The 19817-nt window shown below is 38.7% G+C and overlaps 1 protein-coding gene across 4 annotated transcripts in view; it reads left to right on the forward strand.

Moving 5' to 3' along the window:
• IL16 (interleukin 16) overlaps positions 1-17564 on the forward strand; it is a 31162-nt gene extending 13598 nt beyond the window's left edge. For 2 of the 4 annotated variants that reach the window (XM_061371385.1, XM_061371387.1), the window contains 16 exons: positions 305-447; positions 2622-2732; positions 3071-3185; positions 3403-3476; positions 3559-3772; positions 4824-4941; positions 5966-6098; positions 6960-7047; positions 7722-8194; positions 10395-10536; positions 11708-12797; positions 13304-13487; positions 15091-15192; positions 15886-16135; positions 16944-17069; positions 17327-17564. In XM_061371385.1, coding sequence (XP_061227369.1) covers positions 305-447; positions 2622-2732; positions 3071-3185; positions 3403-3476; positions 3559-3772; positions 4824-4941; positions 5966-6098; positions 6960-7047; positions 7722-8194; positions 10395-10536; positions 11708-12797; positions 13304-13487; positions 15091-15192; positions 15886-16135; positions 16944-17069; positions 17327-17520 — 3557 coding nt within the window. In that variant the 3' untranslated portion in view covers positions 17521-17564. Of the gene's footprint in view, positions 1-304; positions 448-2621; positions 2733-3070; positions 3186-3402; positions 3477-3558; positions 3773-4823; positions 4942-5965; positions 6099-6959; positions 7048-7721; positions 8195-10394; positions 10537-11707; positions 12798-13303; positions 13488-15090; positions 15193-15885; positions 16136-16943; positions 17070-17326 lie in introns of those variants that run through there. The other 2 variants (XM_061371386.1, XM_061371388.1) reach the window with 2 other exon arrangements.
• The last annotated feature ends 2253 nt before the right edge of the window (positions 17565-19817 follow it).

The following is a 19817-nucleotide window of genomic DNA, read 5'->3' on the forward strand; positions in this document are numbered from 1 at the left end:
CACAGTCTCCTACAGTCAGATGTTCTGTGCGTAAGCATCCAATTTTCTGTATTATATGGTATTATATGTATTATGTAGCTGTATTCTAAATAGGCCAGTGCTTTTTTGGTAGGGAATGTTTGCTTTTTATTATATTTAATATCAATGGCTACCCCCACAGCGAGGATTAAGAAGATCACTCCCTTCACAGAGAGATTTACAAGAGAAAAAAACATTTCTGAGTAACATTTACCCTGATAAAATGAATGTGCAGAAATGTCCAATGCTTGAGAAATAACCACACTTCTCTCCCCATGTCTGTCAGGCATAAACTCGTACTGGATAAGAGAGATGGACTGCACGGTGCCCCAGAAAGCCGTGCCCTTCAGAGACCGGCAGCCCCACACTCTCCACACCAGCCGCAAATCTCTTTCCCAACAACTGGACTTCTCTGGAGGCAGAACCCCAGTAAGTGACACAGGAAATCACCTGAAACACAGACAAAACTGTCTCCAATTAGAACGCCTCAACAACCTCAGCAGTCACATTCCTGCCAAAACCTACCTTGCAGACCCAGTCAGGGAAGATGGCGCACGTGGCCTCCTCCACTTTTTAACCCTTTCTGTCCTCTGTGAGGACTAAGAGTGGGACAGACTCTGTGCCAGCAAAGCACCATTTTTTCATCATCTTCTCCGTCCCATTGCCCCAGCAGGTTTTACAATGTGTGTCAATCCTGCTGTGTGGTTCACATCACCGTGGTAGCCACCCGGGGCCGCCTCAGAGCTCATCCCTGAAGAGCCCTTCCTGAGCGATTTCCCGCCACTGGCTGTGGAGACGCTCTGTGCAGGTGGTGACAAAACCCCAGCCTGAGTTTTGGGCCCTGGCACCACGAGCCCCGCAGTCACCTCATGGCTGATAGTGACTGTCTTCAGCTGTGCTGGCTGCACGAGGCACCCTGCTTTCTGCCCCACAGTGAATCACACATACTTAAACAACCCCATTAACGTGGGCTAGAGACTGACAGTGTATTGCTCTCCAGATGGATGCCAAGTGACTCACAGATGACCGAGAGAGCGGAAGATGGGCAGGGTAGAGAGGGTCTTGCCATTCATGGATGAAGGTCTCCAGGCTCAGTCCTGGAGTGGGGAGATGAAGGTGAAGCTCCCCATGCTCAGCTGCCACCTCCCACCCTGCCTAAGGCTTGGCTGGGGACTCACTGCTGCTCCCTGCCTTTTCCTGGCCAGTCCCTCACCCTGGGGGCACCTTGGGCTTCCACAGAGTGAGGAGGTGGCAAGCTGAAGCACACATCCAAGCCTAACACCACTCATGAATACACACTGACCCTCGGCGATACGCTGAGCTCCCTGCTGCTTGAGGGTCCTATGTGGTACATGCACACATTGGCTGCAGCTCTTTGGCAGCATCCTGGTTTTCAGCATTGTTACCCACCACACACAGAAATACTAAATACAGTGCCCCGCACAGAAGCAAAAGAAAATTGAAAACCTCTAATTGCCCATTCAGAAGCCCAACAATGGAATAAGTAATCAACCTCATCTGGCAGAGTTATGCTTTCTGGAAAGTATATTTTTGGTATTGCACACACATTTCCCTCTTAATCATGTTCTCAGTCCCATGCTGAACAATTAATCTTGTTTTCATGTCAAAATTGAGACTTATTTTCTCGCATATGCAGAAGCTGAAATTCTGGCTGATGTTCCACATGCTTCAACACTTGTTAGTTTCACTTTGCTGCATTACAAAAAAAGCATTGAACTGTCTTGGACTTGTAATAGGTACAATTAACACTGGCCCTGCTGAACTTCATGCATAGTTAGCTTTAAAATGACTTTTGCCAGTGCTTAAATCAGTTTGCAATACCAAATTCCATGTTCAGATAGGAGGTTTTCATTGAATATTTCCTTAAAGTTTCACTAAAATGGGTCAAATCTCAGGGGCTGAAGTTAGGAAATCCACTATTTATGGAATAAAGGGAGGAAAAGCCCTGAGAAATTTCTTACTTTGGTTATCAAGCAAAAAGGATGTGCTTCACCTGTTTCAGCAGTAGAAAGAAGCCTATGTGGTGGCTCAACAGAGGCAGCACAGGGTAGCTCACAGTCTTAAGAACTTCTGTGAGCCCTATGTTATATTCTGGGAGAAATGCTTAAAAACAGTTTCTCTTTCTCCCAAGAGAAAATTACTTAGTTGCAAGATGAAGGAAGGAGTTAGAATTTCTTGTTTCTTAGTTCAGTTCTTACAGGCAGATATAATAATACTTGTTTAGGGCCCTAATGGCCACAAATGGAAATGTGGCATGAAAAATCAAGTGAGAGCATAAATAGATCTTTCTACACCATTGCATCATTTCAAGGGATAACATTCTTAGTTTCACTCTGGCTTAGTTACTGTGGGACAATTTCAATGAGCAGTGATGGTCTGAATAACAAGTGGCTTCTGAAAATTAGAGAGAATTGTTTAGTTTTTTTTAAGCTTTAATGTATGGTACTATTTATGCCATGTGGTTATGAGGAAGAAAATTTGAAACAAACAAGTTGTCCTAATGTATGCCCAAGAATTTGTGGCTCTGCATTAAAATGATTTTTCTTTTTTTTTTATTTATTTATTTATTTTTATGTTCACAGGCAATTTCAAGGCCATCTAGGTCACTAAGTACAGCACAGCTAGTGCATGCATCCTGCAGCTCACAGGCTTCAGTTATCTCAAACATCGTACTGATGAAAGGACAAGGGAAGGTAAGACTGGCACTGTCGGTTTATCACAGAGTTTTACTTCATTTCACAAATGTAATCTGCAAAGTGCAGGGAAGTGACTTCAGGTATTAAAGTTGCCAGGACTGATAGGTTACCATTCAGTTGGTTCTTAACCTTCTAAAGTATCTCTTTGCTGAAGCACAGTCTTCAGGTTCTAATAACACATCCACATCTAGCTAGCAACGCTATCTAGGCAAAGAATAAGTAGATTAAAAGTATATACCTAGGAAGGTCTATTAGTGTTGCTTAAACTTACAACACATTAACAATACTGTAGGAACTGAAAATGGCTCTCGCACACTTTTTCTTCAAAAAACTAGGGTTTGGGCTTCAGCATTGTTGGAGGGAAAGACAGTATTTATGGACCAATAGGCATCTACGTCAAAACCATCTTTCCTGGTGGAGCTGCTGCTGCTGATGGAAGGCTACAAGAAGGTAGGAAATACCACTTCTCTCCCTTTTCCCAGTCCAGGTTCCCAAAGAATGATACCTAAAGGCAAATTAAAGTGAAGCTGAAATGAACCATAAGTCACTTTCACACCTGCATCCATTACTGTATTTGCAAGACTCCTTTTGAGTACATGTATGTGTCATGTGACCTATTAAACAATACAGTAATAATAACATAGTACAATTTTCTCTCCAAAAACAGGTGATGAAATCCTGGAACTGAATGGAGAATCTATGCATGGATTAACACATTATGATGCTTTACAAAAATTCAAGGTCATGTACTCTCCTTTCAGCAGTTTCTGTCTTTACACACATGAATTCAACTCATTCATCCATTATTTTTTCTTTCTAGCAGGCCAAAAAGGGTCTTCTGACACTTACAGTCAGGACAAGCTTCAGCACACCTCACTCTGCTTCCAGCTGTCTGTCACCCCACTTGTGCCAATCACTGAGCTCTAGTACATGCATAACGAAAGAAAACAGCTCTTTCAGTTCAGAAAGTGCAGCATTCTCATTAAATGCTACAAAGCCCAATGACAGGGTCATAATGGAAGTTACCCTAAACAAAGGTAAGGGCTAAAATTAACTGAGCACTGGCAAACAAGTCACTGATTGACAAAACACTGTTTATTTGCTCTCTGAATGTCTTTCCTCACTAACCTGATTCATTTTCTGAACTAAGTTTTTTTTACTAGGCTAAATGAGATCTTGATGCTTGTTAGTGCTAACAACTATCTAGCAACAGCAGGAATTTGAACACCATCTGTCCTCAAGAGCCAATACTTAATTTTTTCCACTCAAGCACTAAAGTCACATTCATATCCTGCATGTGAAAAAGTAAACCTCTTGGCAACAACTACCAATTATTAAGCAGATTATGCAACTCTTACCCATAATTATTCATGCAGTTAATTCCATTTTTTGAAAAGGCTTAAAAGCAAATAAAATACTTAACCATTGTAGTTCTTTCACCTCCTCTCCAACTGTCATCATCTTCTATTTATAAACAAACACAGAATGAAATAAACTTTTAAACATGGCAACAAAGCAACGAACAAAAGTCTCTATGGAGTAACAGTATGACTTACCAAACACTCAGCATAGGATTTGACATTAAAGTGACTGTCCAGAACAAAGATGGTAAACTCACAAAAATCTTAACCTGCATTATATAAAACAGAAAGGAGATTGAGATGATATAGCAAATATCAACAATAGCCACATATCCTTAATTCTTTTGATAATTTTTTTCCTCTTTTTTTTTTTCCCCTATTCTGTCTCCTTCTAATTTGTCTCCATTTGAATTCTTCTGTAATGACAGAATGCATTGCACTGTGTCTGTGACACACCAGTACTGAATTGCAAACCAGATCTTGGAACCCCCAAGTAATACTGGTGCGCACTCACTTTAATCAGGGAGTGGGGAGAGAGGAAAAAAGAAAAAAATGAAAAATCTCAGTAGGAACAACAGCTTATATTGAATGGGAAACATTCATGAACACAAGACTCTGGTTTGTACAGAAAAAAGTAACTAAATTGAAAAGAGTTTTAAAAATGATCTCTCCAATGGCTTGATTTGACTGTTTCTTATGTCTTTTTTTATTATTATTATTCTTTCAGAGCCAGGTGTTGGCCTTGGAATCGGGTTATGTAGCATCCCTTACTTCCAGTGTATTTCAGGGATTTTTATTCATACCCTCTCACCAGGCTCAGTGGCACATATGGATGGGAGACTCAGGTAGGATGAGAAAGAGGGTCTGCCTTATGCCACAGGTTTTTCATTGATCTGTTTTATGGTTCTGCATTTGATATGTTTGGGCAGGAAGTAATACTGCATTCTGTAACTTTGGAGTTTAAAGCGTGTGTGTGCTATTCTGAGGGTTTGAACATCCTTATTTAGGGTATGTGGGATTTCTATATACAGCAACCCCATGAAACAATTGTCTCTTGTCCAGGGTGGGCTAACTTTGAAGGTCTTAGACAAGCATATCAAATTCTTCCTGGAGGAGATTTCCAAATGTGAGAAAGTATCTGGAAAAACCCAGACATACGGCATAATCTGCCTTGTTTGAGCACTAGTTTTTCCTGTTGCAAGCTTCTCAAATTCTATCCCTTCTTACAAAATAGAAATACAGATTTGCTGAAATGAGATTTATTGGTAGTGTAGAAATTAATTTTTGTACGATTTATGACCAATTAGTATTATAATGTTGAAAATATTTAGAATTGAACAGAACATAGAATTTCTAGTGAAGGCTTTTTTGATTTAACTTCAGATGCCCTGTAACTTTCCTCTCTACACGCCTAAGATTTTAGCTGAAAGAACTGTGATTTTTTCTATTATTAAGTTATTAATATGTAGCAGAAACATTACGTCCTTTCTGATCTTAAATAACACTAGCAGACCATAAAGACATGAAAAGTGAAGTGTTAACCTGAAAGGAAGGAAGGAAGGAAGATGTAGGTGGAAGCAGGAGCTGAGCTGTGTACAGCAGAAAGATCAAAGACACAGTGTACATAGCTGAGCACGAAGAAAGCTCAAAGGTTGCATGCAACAAGGCACTTAGATCAAAAAAACCTTGCTGTCCAACTCTTTCGCATCCCATTTTCTGTAACAGGAACAAAGAAACATAACAATTTAATCTGTGATCAAATTAGAGGTCAACCGCATGAATCTGCTTTTTGTATATTTTCACATGGGTGACATAAGGTCTGTTTTGTTTGCATCCTCAGTCTTTTTTCCTTTTTCAATCTCTCATTAGGTGTGGAGATGAAATTATTGAAATTAATGAAGCTTCAGTACAAAATACGACTCTTAATGAAGTTTACGCTGTGCTAAGCCATTGTGATCCTGGTGCAGTGCAGATTATTATTAGCAGACACCCTGAACCACAGGTAGCACACTGTATTATTTCTTACAATAAAGCACATACTGAGAACTAAGACTACGTTTAACTAAGACTAAGTTAAGATTAGTAGGTGCTAATCTAAAACAGGTGAAAAAATGTTGATACAAAGATGATAATCTCTTTGCAAACATCACTGCACACAAACAAACCTGAGCTGTATCTTGATTATAATCCTGTAAGATTTGAAGCTCACTGGAGACAGCCCTGCATGAGTTTCTGTGCTGTGAATAAGGAGAACACAGAAAGAACATGTAAGGAAGAAAACTGAAGTATATTTCTTATTCAAGAAAGAATTTGCAATAATAATAATTTCAATGAGGGAACACAACCCCCAAAATGAAAGAAATGCTTATGCACCCATCTTTCAGTAGTTAAAATTTAAGTCTTGCCCAGCCAATCTTTATAATTAATTCAATAATGAAGTAAAATATTCTTGCGAGATTTTTCTACAAAGTGTTTCCTAACACCAAAAAACATATAAATTATCAACTATAAATTTTCACATATATTATCGTAAAAACATGGTATTAAATTTTCTTGTACCAGTAAATCTAGAAGTCCACTTTTAATGAAATACGCAAAAGAACATCTTTGAAAGATCCCACTTTATCTAAAAAATCGATAGCATATCCATAGATATACTTCACCGATACTGGAATATATATAAATATAATAGTGCGTACTTACTTAGCTTCAAAATTAATTGATGTGTGATACAACTAGATCTGTTCATTTCTGTTAGAGTACTTCCAGGTCCTAGAAATTTTTGTGAAAGGAATAAATTCTTAAAAACTACTCATCACCCAGCAGCAATCTCATGAGAGTATAATGGCATGATATTTCCTAGGTGTCTGAGCAACAGCTAAAAGAAGCTGTTGCACAAGCTGTGGAAAGCAACAGATTTGGAAAGGACAGACACCAATGGAGTACTGAAGGTAAGTGCATTCACTGAGATGTGGCAATTCTAACTTAAGCAGAAAGGAACAACGGAACAAAGGAACTCACTGTACAATGCTCCTAACATGCCTCCTAAGATACATTACCAGGGGGAGGAGGAAAGGCCACATGTGCTTGATAGCCAGCAAAAATTTCTGTGCAAGTTTCCTCTTGCTGTTACCCATCTTTTCCAATTCATAGCCTCAGCTTAAAGCTTTTCAAACAACTGTCAATAGGTGACAGGACTATAACAAAGAACTGCATGACACAGGTGATGTCCTGGGGAAAAATGGCTTCTTAATCCCCTCATCAGGAAAGGCATACGCAGTTGTGATTAGAGGTATTTGCCCGGTTCAGGTATGACATCCTCTCACAGTAACATATTGCAACAATACTCTTTTGAGTGTCCCCATTTCTTCTAAAGGACCATAGGTAACAATCATCATCAGTAAAAGTATATTGCTGTTTTATATATACATACACATATATATATATAAAATGTAGCATTATTTGCTGTTCAAGAATATAACTGTTGAATCCTTGTTCTACAAATGTTTAACATACACATCATACACTTGCATCAATTAATGATGCCATTTAGCTGCAAATTTTATCAGCTGAATCTTAGAAGCAATGTATCTGAATGGACATTTTGAACATGTTCCTGATACAGGTGTTAAAAAGCTGGAAATGAGCTGGCATGGAAGACACCCATGTGAAAAACATATTGAAAGGAATGCTGCTCATTGTAACCGCAGGACACAGAAGCTAATGACCCGCTCCAGCAGTGACAGCAGCTACAACCCTAGATCCTCCTGTAGTAACAATGCTGCATACCAACTGACTGACTTGAAAGCAAGAGTACACAGCATTGATGTACCAATTACCAGACAACCTGGCCTTCTATACTCATTGTCTGGTAATAATTCAGAGAGAAGTTCCCCTCCTGCTTGTGAAGGAGGTCAACCCTTGCAAAACACTAAGAAATCATCGGAGATCCTTGTTCGAAAACCTAAATCATCAAAACCCAAACCTCCACCAAGGAAATATTTTAAGCAGGACTGTACATGTAATGACCAGGGTAATGTGGACAGAAAAGAAAAGCTTGTGTCAGATGTGGCTGTATCACCTATTGCAAGTGTTCAGGTAAAGTAAAATTTGCAAAATGTGCTTGCACATTTGTGAGGCAAGGAAAGGATGGCAGGAAGAAGAGCATGGATGAAAGAGAGTGTTTACATATGTGGGAACTGGGGGAAGAGGATGAGGCTCATGTATCTTGGTGAAGCCAGTTTCGTTCAAAACATGTTCAAACTAAGGTCAGAAGGCAGAGAAGAGTCTGGAGGAAATTTTCTTCTATATCAAGGAATCTGAATTAAAATTTCAATGACAGCAGCAGCAAATATGAGTTCCTCCCTCACTGTCAGTCCTTGTGAACGTGTGCCACAAGTGGTATCTCTGGTTCCGGTGTGACTGTAGCAGCAATGTGGTCTGCGCTGGGACTGAAGGAGCTTGTATAGCCTCTGAGGTTGGCTTGGTCAAATCATTTATGAAGTAGAGAAGTCATGAAACAATTTCTTTGTTTCAGTAGTGGATTCTTATTGGAAGAAAGTGCTAACATTATGTACAGCAGGTAATGTGGGGCTCATGCACATTTCTTGAGACCAGATACTAAACAAATCCACTTAAATTGCGAGGCACATACATATTTGTTGATGAGCTACAGTATTTGAAAAACCGAGTGTATATTTGTTGTTACTAAATTTCAGTTCCCTTTCATCTAAGATAGAACAGAAAGACAGTGTTTCACATTTGCATGAGCATGAGGGACTAAGAGATCTGCATGTTGAAACAAAGCTGTGGTTTGTTTAAAAATGAAACCTCTTCCCCCAGGGTTTAGTAATATGCCAGTAGAATGAACAGATCTCAATGCAATGAAGAATAACAACCCCACCAAACAGCCAAGCCAGTTCCTAAGCTGCAGAGATCAAAATAAAATTATCTCAGACTGAAATCCATGTATAGTGTTAATGTCCAAGAACATTTCAGTTCACCATCTCATGTAAGTCACTTTTTTTTACCATACACTAAGAAGACAGCAGTAGAAACACACTTGTCAGAAGCTACTAGAAAACCCTCTTTCAGAAGTAAAATACAGGGAAACAAGTACTTGTTGAACTTATCACTGCATGCAACTTGCTACTCCTTCAGTACTCAGTTACTCTAAATGATAAGGAGAAAATCTTATTTTTTTAATCTTTATTCCCCAGACATTTTGCATGAGTCAGTTTGAGGCCTGCATATCTCAGTTTCTTATAGGGGTTCTGTAGAACATAAGGTTGCTTTTTCATGGCCAAAAATGTTTGATATTTTTGACTGTGCTCTGAACTGCATCAGTATAAAGATAACTGCTATCAATAAAGAGTAAGACCAAGTGGTATGTTCATAGTGCTTCAAAATTGGCTATTGAATATCTGACGTACATATCTAATAGCAACAGAACCAATGCACAACTTTTAAGAAGGATCCTACTAAACAGGAGACAGAGAAAGCTTTCCTAGAATAAGAAAGTTACATAACAAACACAACTACATTACAGAAAAGCTAAGAAATTATTCAATTACTGTTTTTTTTCAGTACAATCTCATTTGTTTCTAGACCTTCACGTTCTGTCCTGTTTAGTTTTGATTCCTATTAGTAAATTAATCTTAAATCTTAACTACACAGCAGAAAGCACTTCCAGTATCACAGCAGTGCAGATGGTAATTTGGTATCGTCAGTTACAAAGGAATCAAGTAATTCTACAGCATGTGCTAATGATGTTGAGAGTTGCACTTACTGCAACCTCAAACTAATCCTCTCACCCTATGTGTCCAGCCGAAACCAAGAAAGGGAGAGCTCTGAAACTGCAGTAACAATTTAGCTTGTCTGGCTTACGGTTAAGGGCAAAAGGCTTCACCAGGAAAGAGAGTTTCATAAGAAGTTAGAGGAAATTTGCTTGACTGATTTGCAAAAGTTTAGTGAATGGCTGGTTTTGCAAAAATTGAGAATTATAGTGAGCAGTCTTTTAGTTTATTATTATTATTATTACTAAATTTGAGATATTAATTGCATTTTTCACAGTCTATTTACAAGTGCAACCATAAAATATCATGCCAACATTCTAGTAATCTACAATATATTAAGTCCTATGAGGATTAAATCCCAAACAGAAGTGAAAGCTTGATTTCTGTTCAATATTTCTTTTCAGATTAAAACCAAACGAAAATATGGCCAAGTTTTTTTTAGATTCATGAGGTGTGGTTTGTATAATTACATTCTGACACACTTCTCTTTCCTGTTTGTACAGCAGGAAGTTGGAGAGCCAGAGCTAGAGGCACATAAAACTGATGTAACCCACTGTGTCTTTACTACTTCTCCTACATCATATGATACTGAACGCACAACTGCTGTTCCAGCAGGCAGAGATCAAGAAAGAAAAGCAAATATCGGTATGTTTAATTCCATTAACTTTTCTTTGCAGCTAAACCTAGCCTTTAGGTTGGACTGCAAAATGGGTATCGAGATGACTTAACTTTTCTCCTTAAATGTAATCTTCAACCCATATCTGTAATTTTTTGATTGAACAGATGAAAATTAAAGTTATTGATTAATCTTTTGGAATAGAAAAAAGGAATGTTAGCTCAAAAGCAGCATAATAAGTGATTTATTGTAAAAATGTGATAACGGACAGGTATACTATTACTGTAGTTCTTCAGATGGTACTATTTATATTGAAAATTTGATATTAAAGGGTTTTTTAGCATTCTAAATGGCTTTTTCTGCAGTTTCAAGGCTCAAGTATTGCAATGGTACAAATAAGTGATAATAAATTAGTATTTTGTTGTGCTAATTAGAATTAAGGAAAGTTAATGATAAGGTAACTAGACAATCTTAAGAGGTCTCTTACAACCTAAACCATTATGAAATTCTGTAACTTGTGGCTCAGATCATTAAAAAAAATGATGTCCTAAAAAATTTTCTTTATTTATACTGAAGCAGGCAACAGTAACCGTGCAACTGCACAAACAAAAATTTACTGCTATTCAGCTCTATCATGTCTAACGTCAAAATGCTTAATCAACCTGAAATAAAACATATTCCTAATTTAGAATTAAGTTTTTACTTAATGGAAAAATACCACTGGACATGCCTGCACTAATTTAAGGAAGCATAAATATTAATCAAAGACCTTAGTGGGAGAGTCATTTTAAGGCAGGATATACTTATAAAGGTAGGAAAGAAAATTATTTTTTTTTTTAAATAAATTACTGTAACATCAGCTTTTTCACTTAGCTCCAAATATCACTGTGACTTTACCCTTCTGTTTTAACTGTTGTAGCCTGTGTCAGCACCCCAGAACTTCAGAAGTTGCAGGCCTTTTAGAAAAGGAATCTTGTATATAAGCAGGGAAAAGCCTTGTTTTTCAGTTAATTTCAGTGTCAAGAGTTAGAACTTTCAGCTCAAGAGCTGTGAATTTTAAAAAAGCTCCTTTTAGAAAATTAAAAGATACCTATTGGAGTCTTGAAAGAAATTCAAATGTACTGAATTAATAACAATGCACAGATAAGGAATGGGGAAGTAGAAGGCTGCTCATTTATAATCAATGTTTTTCTAATACAGGGAATCCACTTTCATCAATCCAAAGACCTATACTTAAAAGACAAGCACGGGTCGATTATAGTCTTGATACAACAACAGAAGATCCTTGGGTTAAAATTTCTGACTGCATAAAAAGCTTATTCAATCCTACCATGAGTGAAGACAATGTGCACTTAGATTTGCAACCTGGCATGGACACAAAGAAAGAGAATCAAAATCGAAGCAGCTCAGAAACAGTTCTGAAGAAATCAGAATCAGATATAGTTGGTTCAAAAGTGCTAAAATCAGATGAAAATGACAGTGTGAAAAAGGGCCCTCCTCCTGTTGCACCTAAGCCAGCATGGTTTCGCCAAAGTCTGAAAGGACTGAGGAAAGCAAATCCAGATGTAAAAACACGGGCAGATCAAAGTCCTCCTGACCTCAAGACTGTTTCCAGCACAGAACTGCAATCCAGTTTATGCCATGTCTCTCCTAGGGGATCATCAATAAAACAAAGAATAAGCTCATTTGAATCCTTGAGTGCTCCGCAGTCACCTGAAAAAACACACCGAAGGTTTAGCCTGAAACCATCAGTCCAGAAAGAACACTCTCCCAATGCAACAGGGTCGGAAGTGGCCCCAGCCCGTTTAAACCAAGCCTTTCTCCAAAATTGTGAAACTAGCCAACAGTCACCTGTGGTCATGGGTACAAAGAGCCTTGATAGATCTTCCTCTCCCAGGGAGGCCCTTCTGGCTAGCTCAGAAAAATGCAATAATGCCAACACTGAAAATTCCTCAGGTCTCTTAACTACAGAAGCCATTGCAAATTCCCACCTTGTACGGGTAGCAAAAGCACACAGCCTAAGATCAAGAAGCTTCCCACTTACAGCTACCCAGTCTTGTGAGATGATAAAACCATGCGATGAAAAGTGTAGCAAAATCTATTCCATCAGTAGCCAGGTGTCATCTGCTTTAATGAAATCTTTGCTTTGCCTTCCTCAGTCTCCAGCCTCTTCTGGAAACAGTGCATGGGAAAGTCTGGACGCATTGTCTCAGTCCTCTGTGGAGGATGATGGGACTTCCCTCTTACCTGCAAGTGAGAACCATCACCTGGACACTGGGTTTTCACTGAAGTAAGATACCATATTTAAAAATCAGATTTACAGATCAGCATCGGTGAGCACCTGTGCTGATCCACTGACAGCATTCTAAGGCAGTAGCACACAGTAGTATAGCACAGCCTAAGTTAAGAACTTTAGGGCACAAAGGTCGAATAGCTCACATGACTGTTACACTTGGTTTTAATTTGTACTATATAAACACATGTTTATGTTAAACCTCCTCCTATGTAAACTGGAATATTTCTAGCATCTCTATGATAAAGGAGATTTAACTCTGGTTTTGGCTGCAGCCAAGAGTTTATTCCTACTCTTTTATGTGATGTATCCTACTTTTGTTAACATGCTAATGTGATTAATTTACATTCATATTGCATTTAAAATATGTATTATGGGAGCTACTACCCCAGTTAAATGGTAATAAGATGAAAAGATAACTGCTTCAAAATTGTCTGTGCTATGCTTTTGTATGTTCTTTCATAACTCAATGCTTCTTTTTTATTCTTGTCACAATGCAACAGCCTCTCTGAGTTGAGAGAATATACTGTGAGCCTAGCAGACAATGAGAACAAGGAAGAGAAACAGGAACATGGCTCACCTCAAGCATCCGGCATGTTAGGGCAGTCTGTCATCTCTCTGCTTTCCCCTGAAGAATTAGCAAAGCTGATAGAGGAAGTCAGATCACTAGATGAAGCTACCTTAAAGGTAAATCTACTTTTTGGTTTTGTGCATGATTTTCAGAAAGCTGTGGAATGAATTCTCCACGTTAATCTTCACAACTTGATATTATAACAAATGAAACAGTCATCTCAATATGTACCAGCAGAAACATTTAACTCGATCAAAAACTTGAAATCTTCAAAGATAACTAAGCAAGAGTAATACCCATTTAATTAACAAAATAGCACTTATTCAGTGGGTAAGGTCAGCATATGCAGAAGTAGACACTGATATTTTTGGGACTTTTCTATTTGGGTTACCAGTCTGAGACACCCAATGCATCATTTATGGGATACTGAACAACCTTTAGTCTTACTGGATTAACCTAAAACTGCAATAAAGCTCAGAATAAGCCAAAATCAAGTTTAAACATATGCATTTCAGAACTGTAAAGACTTTTGAAGACTGCTTACACTGAAAGAAAAAGCAGACAACACCCAGAACTCTACATGGAAAGTAGTTCATCTTCTGCTGGCAGCTATGTGCTTGCTGTGATAAGACACTCCAAGCTGTGCAAAAGCAGCATATCTGCATTAATGCACCAATGAGCCTAAGATAATACTGTTTGCCTCTTGGCTAACTGCAGTGGCATGTCTCCCAGGTCAGTCCTGGTTTGTGTCTGTACTGCATGGAGCATGGGTAGAGAATTCATGTCTGCCTGTCAGAAGACTAGGCAGACATATTCTCAAGTTGGAGACAAAATTCTTACTGACTGCATCAAGGTTTGCTAGTATGCTGCAATCAAAAAGCAGTTTGACAAGCAGAATTTCTGAAAGCCAAGTTTTGTATCAATTTGTGTTGCTTATCAACTTCCTATGTTAATGTTTTTGATCCTATTAGCAGTAAAGCTATGTTGCAATGTTGCCCTCAATGGGAAATTAGCCTTCCATATCAAGTCATTTGTTTTCATGGAATTGTCAGGACTAACACTGAGCAGCATATACCTTCTGCCTGGTTGCAGCTGGCCAGTGGATTTAATTATGGAAGTAAACAAGACACAGTATCAAAAATGCAACTTCAGTTGCTCACATACTGAACATGATTGTGAAATTGTGGTCAAAAGAGCCATGTTTCCTTCAGCAACTAGGTTAAATGGGAGTGGTTACCCTATAGAAACTCATCTTTGGGATAACCCAGAGAAGCTTAATCTACCTATCAGTGGAATATTGTTAAAAAATAAAAATAAGAACGAGAAGCAATTTTTAAGCTCTGACACTTGTATTAATGCAAGTTATGTGCCAAATTCTTTTCCCATTTTTTCAATGAAAAGGTTCTCTAACATGATTCAGTATTATTTTCTACTTCTACAGTACGTATCTATATTCTTTATTATAATTCAACTAATAGCCCAGATCCAACTGGCAACCTGTTTAACAAACCAGAACAATTTTAGACACAGAATAAAGTTTTGTAAACTAGGTAATTGTTAGGTAAATTTGATCAAAATTGAATACTATTCATCTCAGTATTATGCTTGCGCCACTAAGTCTCATTATAAACTGCACAACAGACAAAAAGGAAATATGCTGATCTCCCAATCATATTGACGTATTGGAAAGTTTTTGACTTTATTTCTTTCTTTGCCTAGGAATTTGATGATATCCACGTTACGATTTTACACAAAGAAGATGATACCGGGCTTGGATTCAGCCTGGCAGGGGGCAGCGATCTAGAAAACAAAGTGATAACAGTAAGTAGCATCTTTACAAATACTCTAAAATCAACAACTCTCTCTAAAAATACACAACTTACTGGTTTTCTACTACAGAGGTTGGCTTTTGACATAATCAAAGTAGGCTGTTGTACTGGTAGGAGTCAGAATCATAGTTTCAAATGGGTGAAAATAAGACTCTACTGCGCAGAGCTGCCCTTCCCAGCTGACTGGCAGTGGTGTCCTGTTTTTCAGGCAGCATACTCCCCAACAGGTCTGAAACTCAAGGCAGGACAATACACAGCCCTCAGCAGGAAGTAACCAACACCTTATTCACATGTTTATAGAAGACCAAGTAGGGTGGTCAGGAGGAATGAGATAAGCAGGTAGTCATTTAAGGGGTCTGGAGGCTAGAGACTACCTCCACGCCTTCTACCTCCCACTAGCAGAGCAGCAAGGAGGACAGGAAGTAACATAAGCAAGATACATACCAAGCAAGGCTTTGGCCACTTGGTAACATGGGCTAAACAGATTGCCTAGCTGCTTGAGAAGGGCTGTGTGCAGGAGAGCTCTGTACAAATTATTTCAGTCCTGAAACATGCTAGAAGCAACTTGTTCCTGGCAAAGAATGCAAAATACACATTGTGAAAACTATTACCTGATTTAGTGGTTTGTCCTTTTTCTTCCCCCTCTTTCCTTGGGTGCATGTCTGGTAACCGGACTCTTCAACAGGTTCACAAAGTGTTTCCCAATGGACTAGCATCTCAGGAAGGAACTATTCAGAAAGGAGATGAAGTGCTATCCATTAATGGAAAGTCTCTTAAAGGTGTGACTCACAATGATGCTTCAGCAGTCATGCGACAGGCTCGACAACCCAGACAAGCTGTTGTTGTCACTAGAAAAGCTAAAGATGGAGAAAATCTCAATGCTTCAATCAACTCTAGTACATCTTCAGTAGCAAGTGATGCATCACCAGAGTCTGGTAAGTCCAGTGGCATTGCCTTGCAACCCCCCACCTGCTAAATGTTTATTCATTACCTGAAATTCGAGTGTTCATAGTGCAGCTCAGCTGAGTTAATCTGAGAGCCACTGTTGTGGTTTAAAACCAGTCAGGCAGCTCATTCACTCACTCCCCCCCTTCTTTCCCTCCCCCTACTCCAGGAGGGATGAAGAGGAGAATCAAAAAGAATTCAACTCCCACGGGTTGAGATAAGAACAGTGAAGGTATAATGACATCTATGTGAACAGAGATTATTTAATGTTATTAGATTCTAGTTTACAAGAGAATTTTGGTTTGAACAAGCAATGAGCTATTGTTTTGAGATAGCAGGTGGCTACACCTGAAACACAGCAAGGTCAGATTTTTGCAAAACCTTTCACATTCTTCAGATGTTTTTTGTGGATTTTCTCTAGAGATCTGTGGCTTTATTTACATACTGCATCTTTTACAAACATTAACGTCTTTGTAGGGTATATTACAATTTCATAACTAACATCCAGTATGTTTACCTTAAATTTTGTTCATTGAACATGTTTTTTTTCATTCTAGCAAATGCCACCAGATTTCATCTTTGTATTTCCACTGCCACAAATTCAAACAAAAATTTATCTCCCCAGCTTCTCAGGGGGCCTTATAATAGTAAAAAGGGGAATTAAAAGTTATAGTTTTCTCTTTCATTTGGCAGTTTATGGTGCCTTTTCAAACAAAACTGAAGTTCATTTTTTGTAACAGATGTTTTAGCTTTTCAGACTGTGTAGTGCCCATCTGCTAACATTCCATTTGTTTCCAGCAACTGAACATACAATCTGCACTGTAACTCTAGAAAAAACACCTGCCGGTTTAGGATTCAGCCTGGATGGAGGGAAAGGATCTATTCATGGAGATAAACCCATCATCATTAACAGGATATTTAAAGGTAAATACACTTAAATGCGTACATGGCAAGTTCTTAGCTGACGCAAACCTGCACAGTTCATAACTGACTGCTGATTTATACCCACAGAAATGACATTTTTTTGGAAACGCAGCATTATCCTGTGCAGTGCCAGTAATTCATTGCCTGCTGAGACCATGTGGTGTATACCAAACATGCTGGTTGTCCTTAATAAGTGAAAGATACATCAAAGTCTCTCCCACACAAAGAATTAAAGGAAAGTAATTTTCTTTCTCCAGGGACTGTATTAGAACAAAGCAGCCCTGTCCAGCCTGGGGATGAGCTGTTACAAGTGCACACAACTGCCATTCAAGGACTCACCCGTTTTGAAGCATGGAATATAATCAAGGCATTACCTGATGGGCCCATCACAGCTATCATTAAGAGGAAGAATCCAAGCTCTGTTACCACCAACTCATCCAAAACTTTGTAAGAGGAGGAAATTAGACTACTGCCAAACAGAAAAAAGGATTTTATTACTTGCAGCCATTTTATTACTTGCAGCCATTGCAGCTAGCACAGTAAGATACCCCAAAACTGCATATGAAAAGTACACATGATCTTGCTGGCAGTTACAGAGCAAGCTGCCTGAGATAAACTAAGACATGCACAAGATGTGCATGACTCTTATTTCAACATTCAGAAAGAGATGTTTAAGTACAGAATTATAAAATAATGACTTTATTAATAATATACTGGTTGTAATAAAATATGTGGCATCTATAGCACTCTCCTGTTTAAAGCCATTAACTTAAATTTTGGAAGCTCATTCTGTGCTAAGTTTTCAGTCCTACTTTACAAGTCTTGCTCCCTGCCTTACCTTCCAAGGAGGAAGAAGTATGTCTAGCCTACATCTCAATACTACCTTACAGACTGTGTATAGGGCAGAGAAAGGGGGTTGCAATTCTGTAGGTCAAAATGACAGGGTGTCCTAGAAAACTCCAGCTTTTCTGTTTAAACCATAGAGCACCCAGGATAGCCAAAATCCATCAAGGTATTGTTTTACTAGCAGTTGAGAAAGCTATCAGCAGCCAAACATGGGGTAGGCAGGAAAGGAATGTCTCAGGGTATTGCAAGGGTGCAGCAGGAAGCTGAGAGCAATATAGGGGAGCTTTTTCTAACCATCTTCTGGCCAGAGGTCTCCAAGGACTACAGCAAGAAAGTAACAAAGCCATTTAGAAGCAAGTCTTACCTTCTAACCACACGTTTGTTTTTTTTTTAAATGTCTTTGTGTTGATTTTGTAAGGAAAAGTACCAGTGAGAATATTAGGGAATTAGAAGTTCTGAATCCAAATGTTCGTTCTGGAGATACTAAATAACTTGGAGACAAGCCTACGCTTCAAACACTGCCATGAGCATTTTGGCAGTGCTGTCTAAGCAGCAAATGGAATTCTACCAGAAGCAGCATGTTTGTCTATGGCAAGATGGTCCTGTGCACGCATTTGTTCTTCTCTGACCTAATTTACCAAAGGGAGAGATTCCCCATCAGGACAGAAGTAGTGACTAGCCGGTTGAAAGCCAGATTGCTGCACTGGCTATTGTTCCTGGCCTTTTACCTTCCTGTAGCTGGGAATTTGTCGCACCTCTCTTCAGTTACTTAATTTCACCAAACCATAAGCTGTAGGAGTTCAGAAACTATTTTCTGTGCACTTAACACAATGTCATAGAAACAACTGAAAGGGAAGTAGGGTAGGCAGCAGAAGGTATTAGTTGCATCTACACATATGACTTGCTTTGGCATTTCCTCACAAGTCAGCTCTATGTTAATCCTTGAAAGAATATTCTTGACAAGCTATCTGCCCCACACTTCCAAACCCTTTCCCAATTGAGTTCTTTTCCAAAAACAATCCGCACAATTCTCAAAGCAAGATTTCTATGAACTGGTTAGCAACCAAAAGAGGAGAAATGTGAGAGGGAATCTTTTAATGCATTTTTTTAACTGGTACATACATAAAACTCTGAATATTTATTTTTTGGGATAGAACTTCTTGTATGTAACTTAATCTGCATTATTGGTTTAGGATTAACTAAGTCTAAGGCCTAAGGTGCATATAAACGATTATAAGACTTTTTAACCACTTGCCCATACCACCAGTATAGAAAAACTCTACAGAAAGGATTTCTGAATATCCTATAGGATAACAGAATCTGTACAGAAAAGTGTGAACTCTTCAGCACTGGTAATGCTATTTCTCATAAAATGCACTTTCTGTCAGCTGCATAAGTGTAGCAAGAGACTAGACTAGTTACACCCCTGGCACAGAGTGCCTTAATTACTTCAATGCCATCTGCTGAAGGTGTTCTCACCTGAATCAGCATTTAATATCATCAATTTAAGAAATTACATACACCCACCACTACAGGTTTGAACTCGTTTTTTTTCCAGAGGTGATGTTCTCACTTCATGTCCAAAGTTCTTCAGTTTTTCTATGCCTCTGCATTTCCTAGCATCTGCCAAGATCAAAAGTGAAAACATGCTGTTTGACAGGCAGTGCGTCTCACTGGTGAGTCCTCCAAGATCTTACGAGATGAGCTTTGCCAAGACATTTCCATCTCCAGTTTGGCAGGCCAGAGGGCTGAATGTTAAGGACTCTTACTTCCTTCTGGGTAGAAAGTTTTGAGCATGTAGAAAAGGGATCCTTAACTTATTCCAAGAAAGAGCCTCATCTATCACCTTTGCTGCTCAGAGCAATAAAAACATTAACTATATGATATGTAGCGAATAAAAAA

This window comes from Neopsephotus bourkii, unplaced genomic scaffold (assembly GCF_033783945.1).
Source record: "Neopsephotus bourkii isolate Nb327-2 ecotype Australia unplaced genomic scaffold, CSIRO-AGI_Nbou_v1 NB_1572, whole genome shotgun sequence".
Taxonomy (NCBI): domain Eukaryota; kingdom Metazoa; phylum Chordata; class Aves; order Psittaciformes; family Psittacidae; genus Neopsephotus; species Neopsephotus bourkii.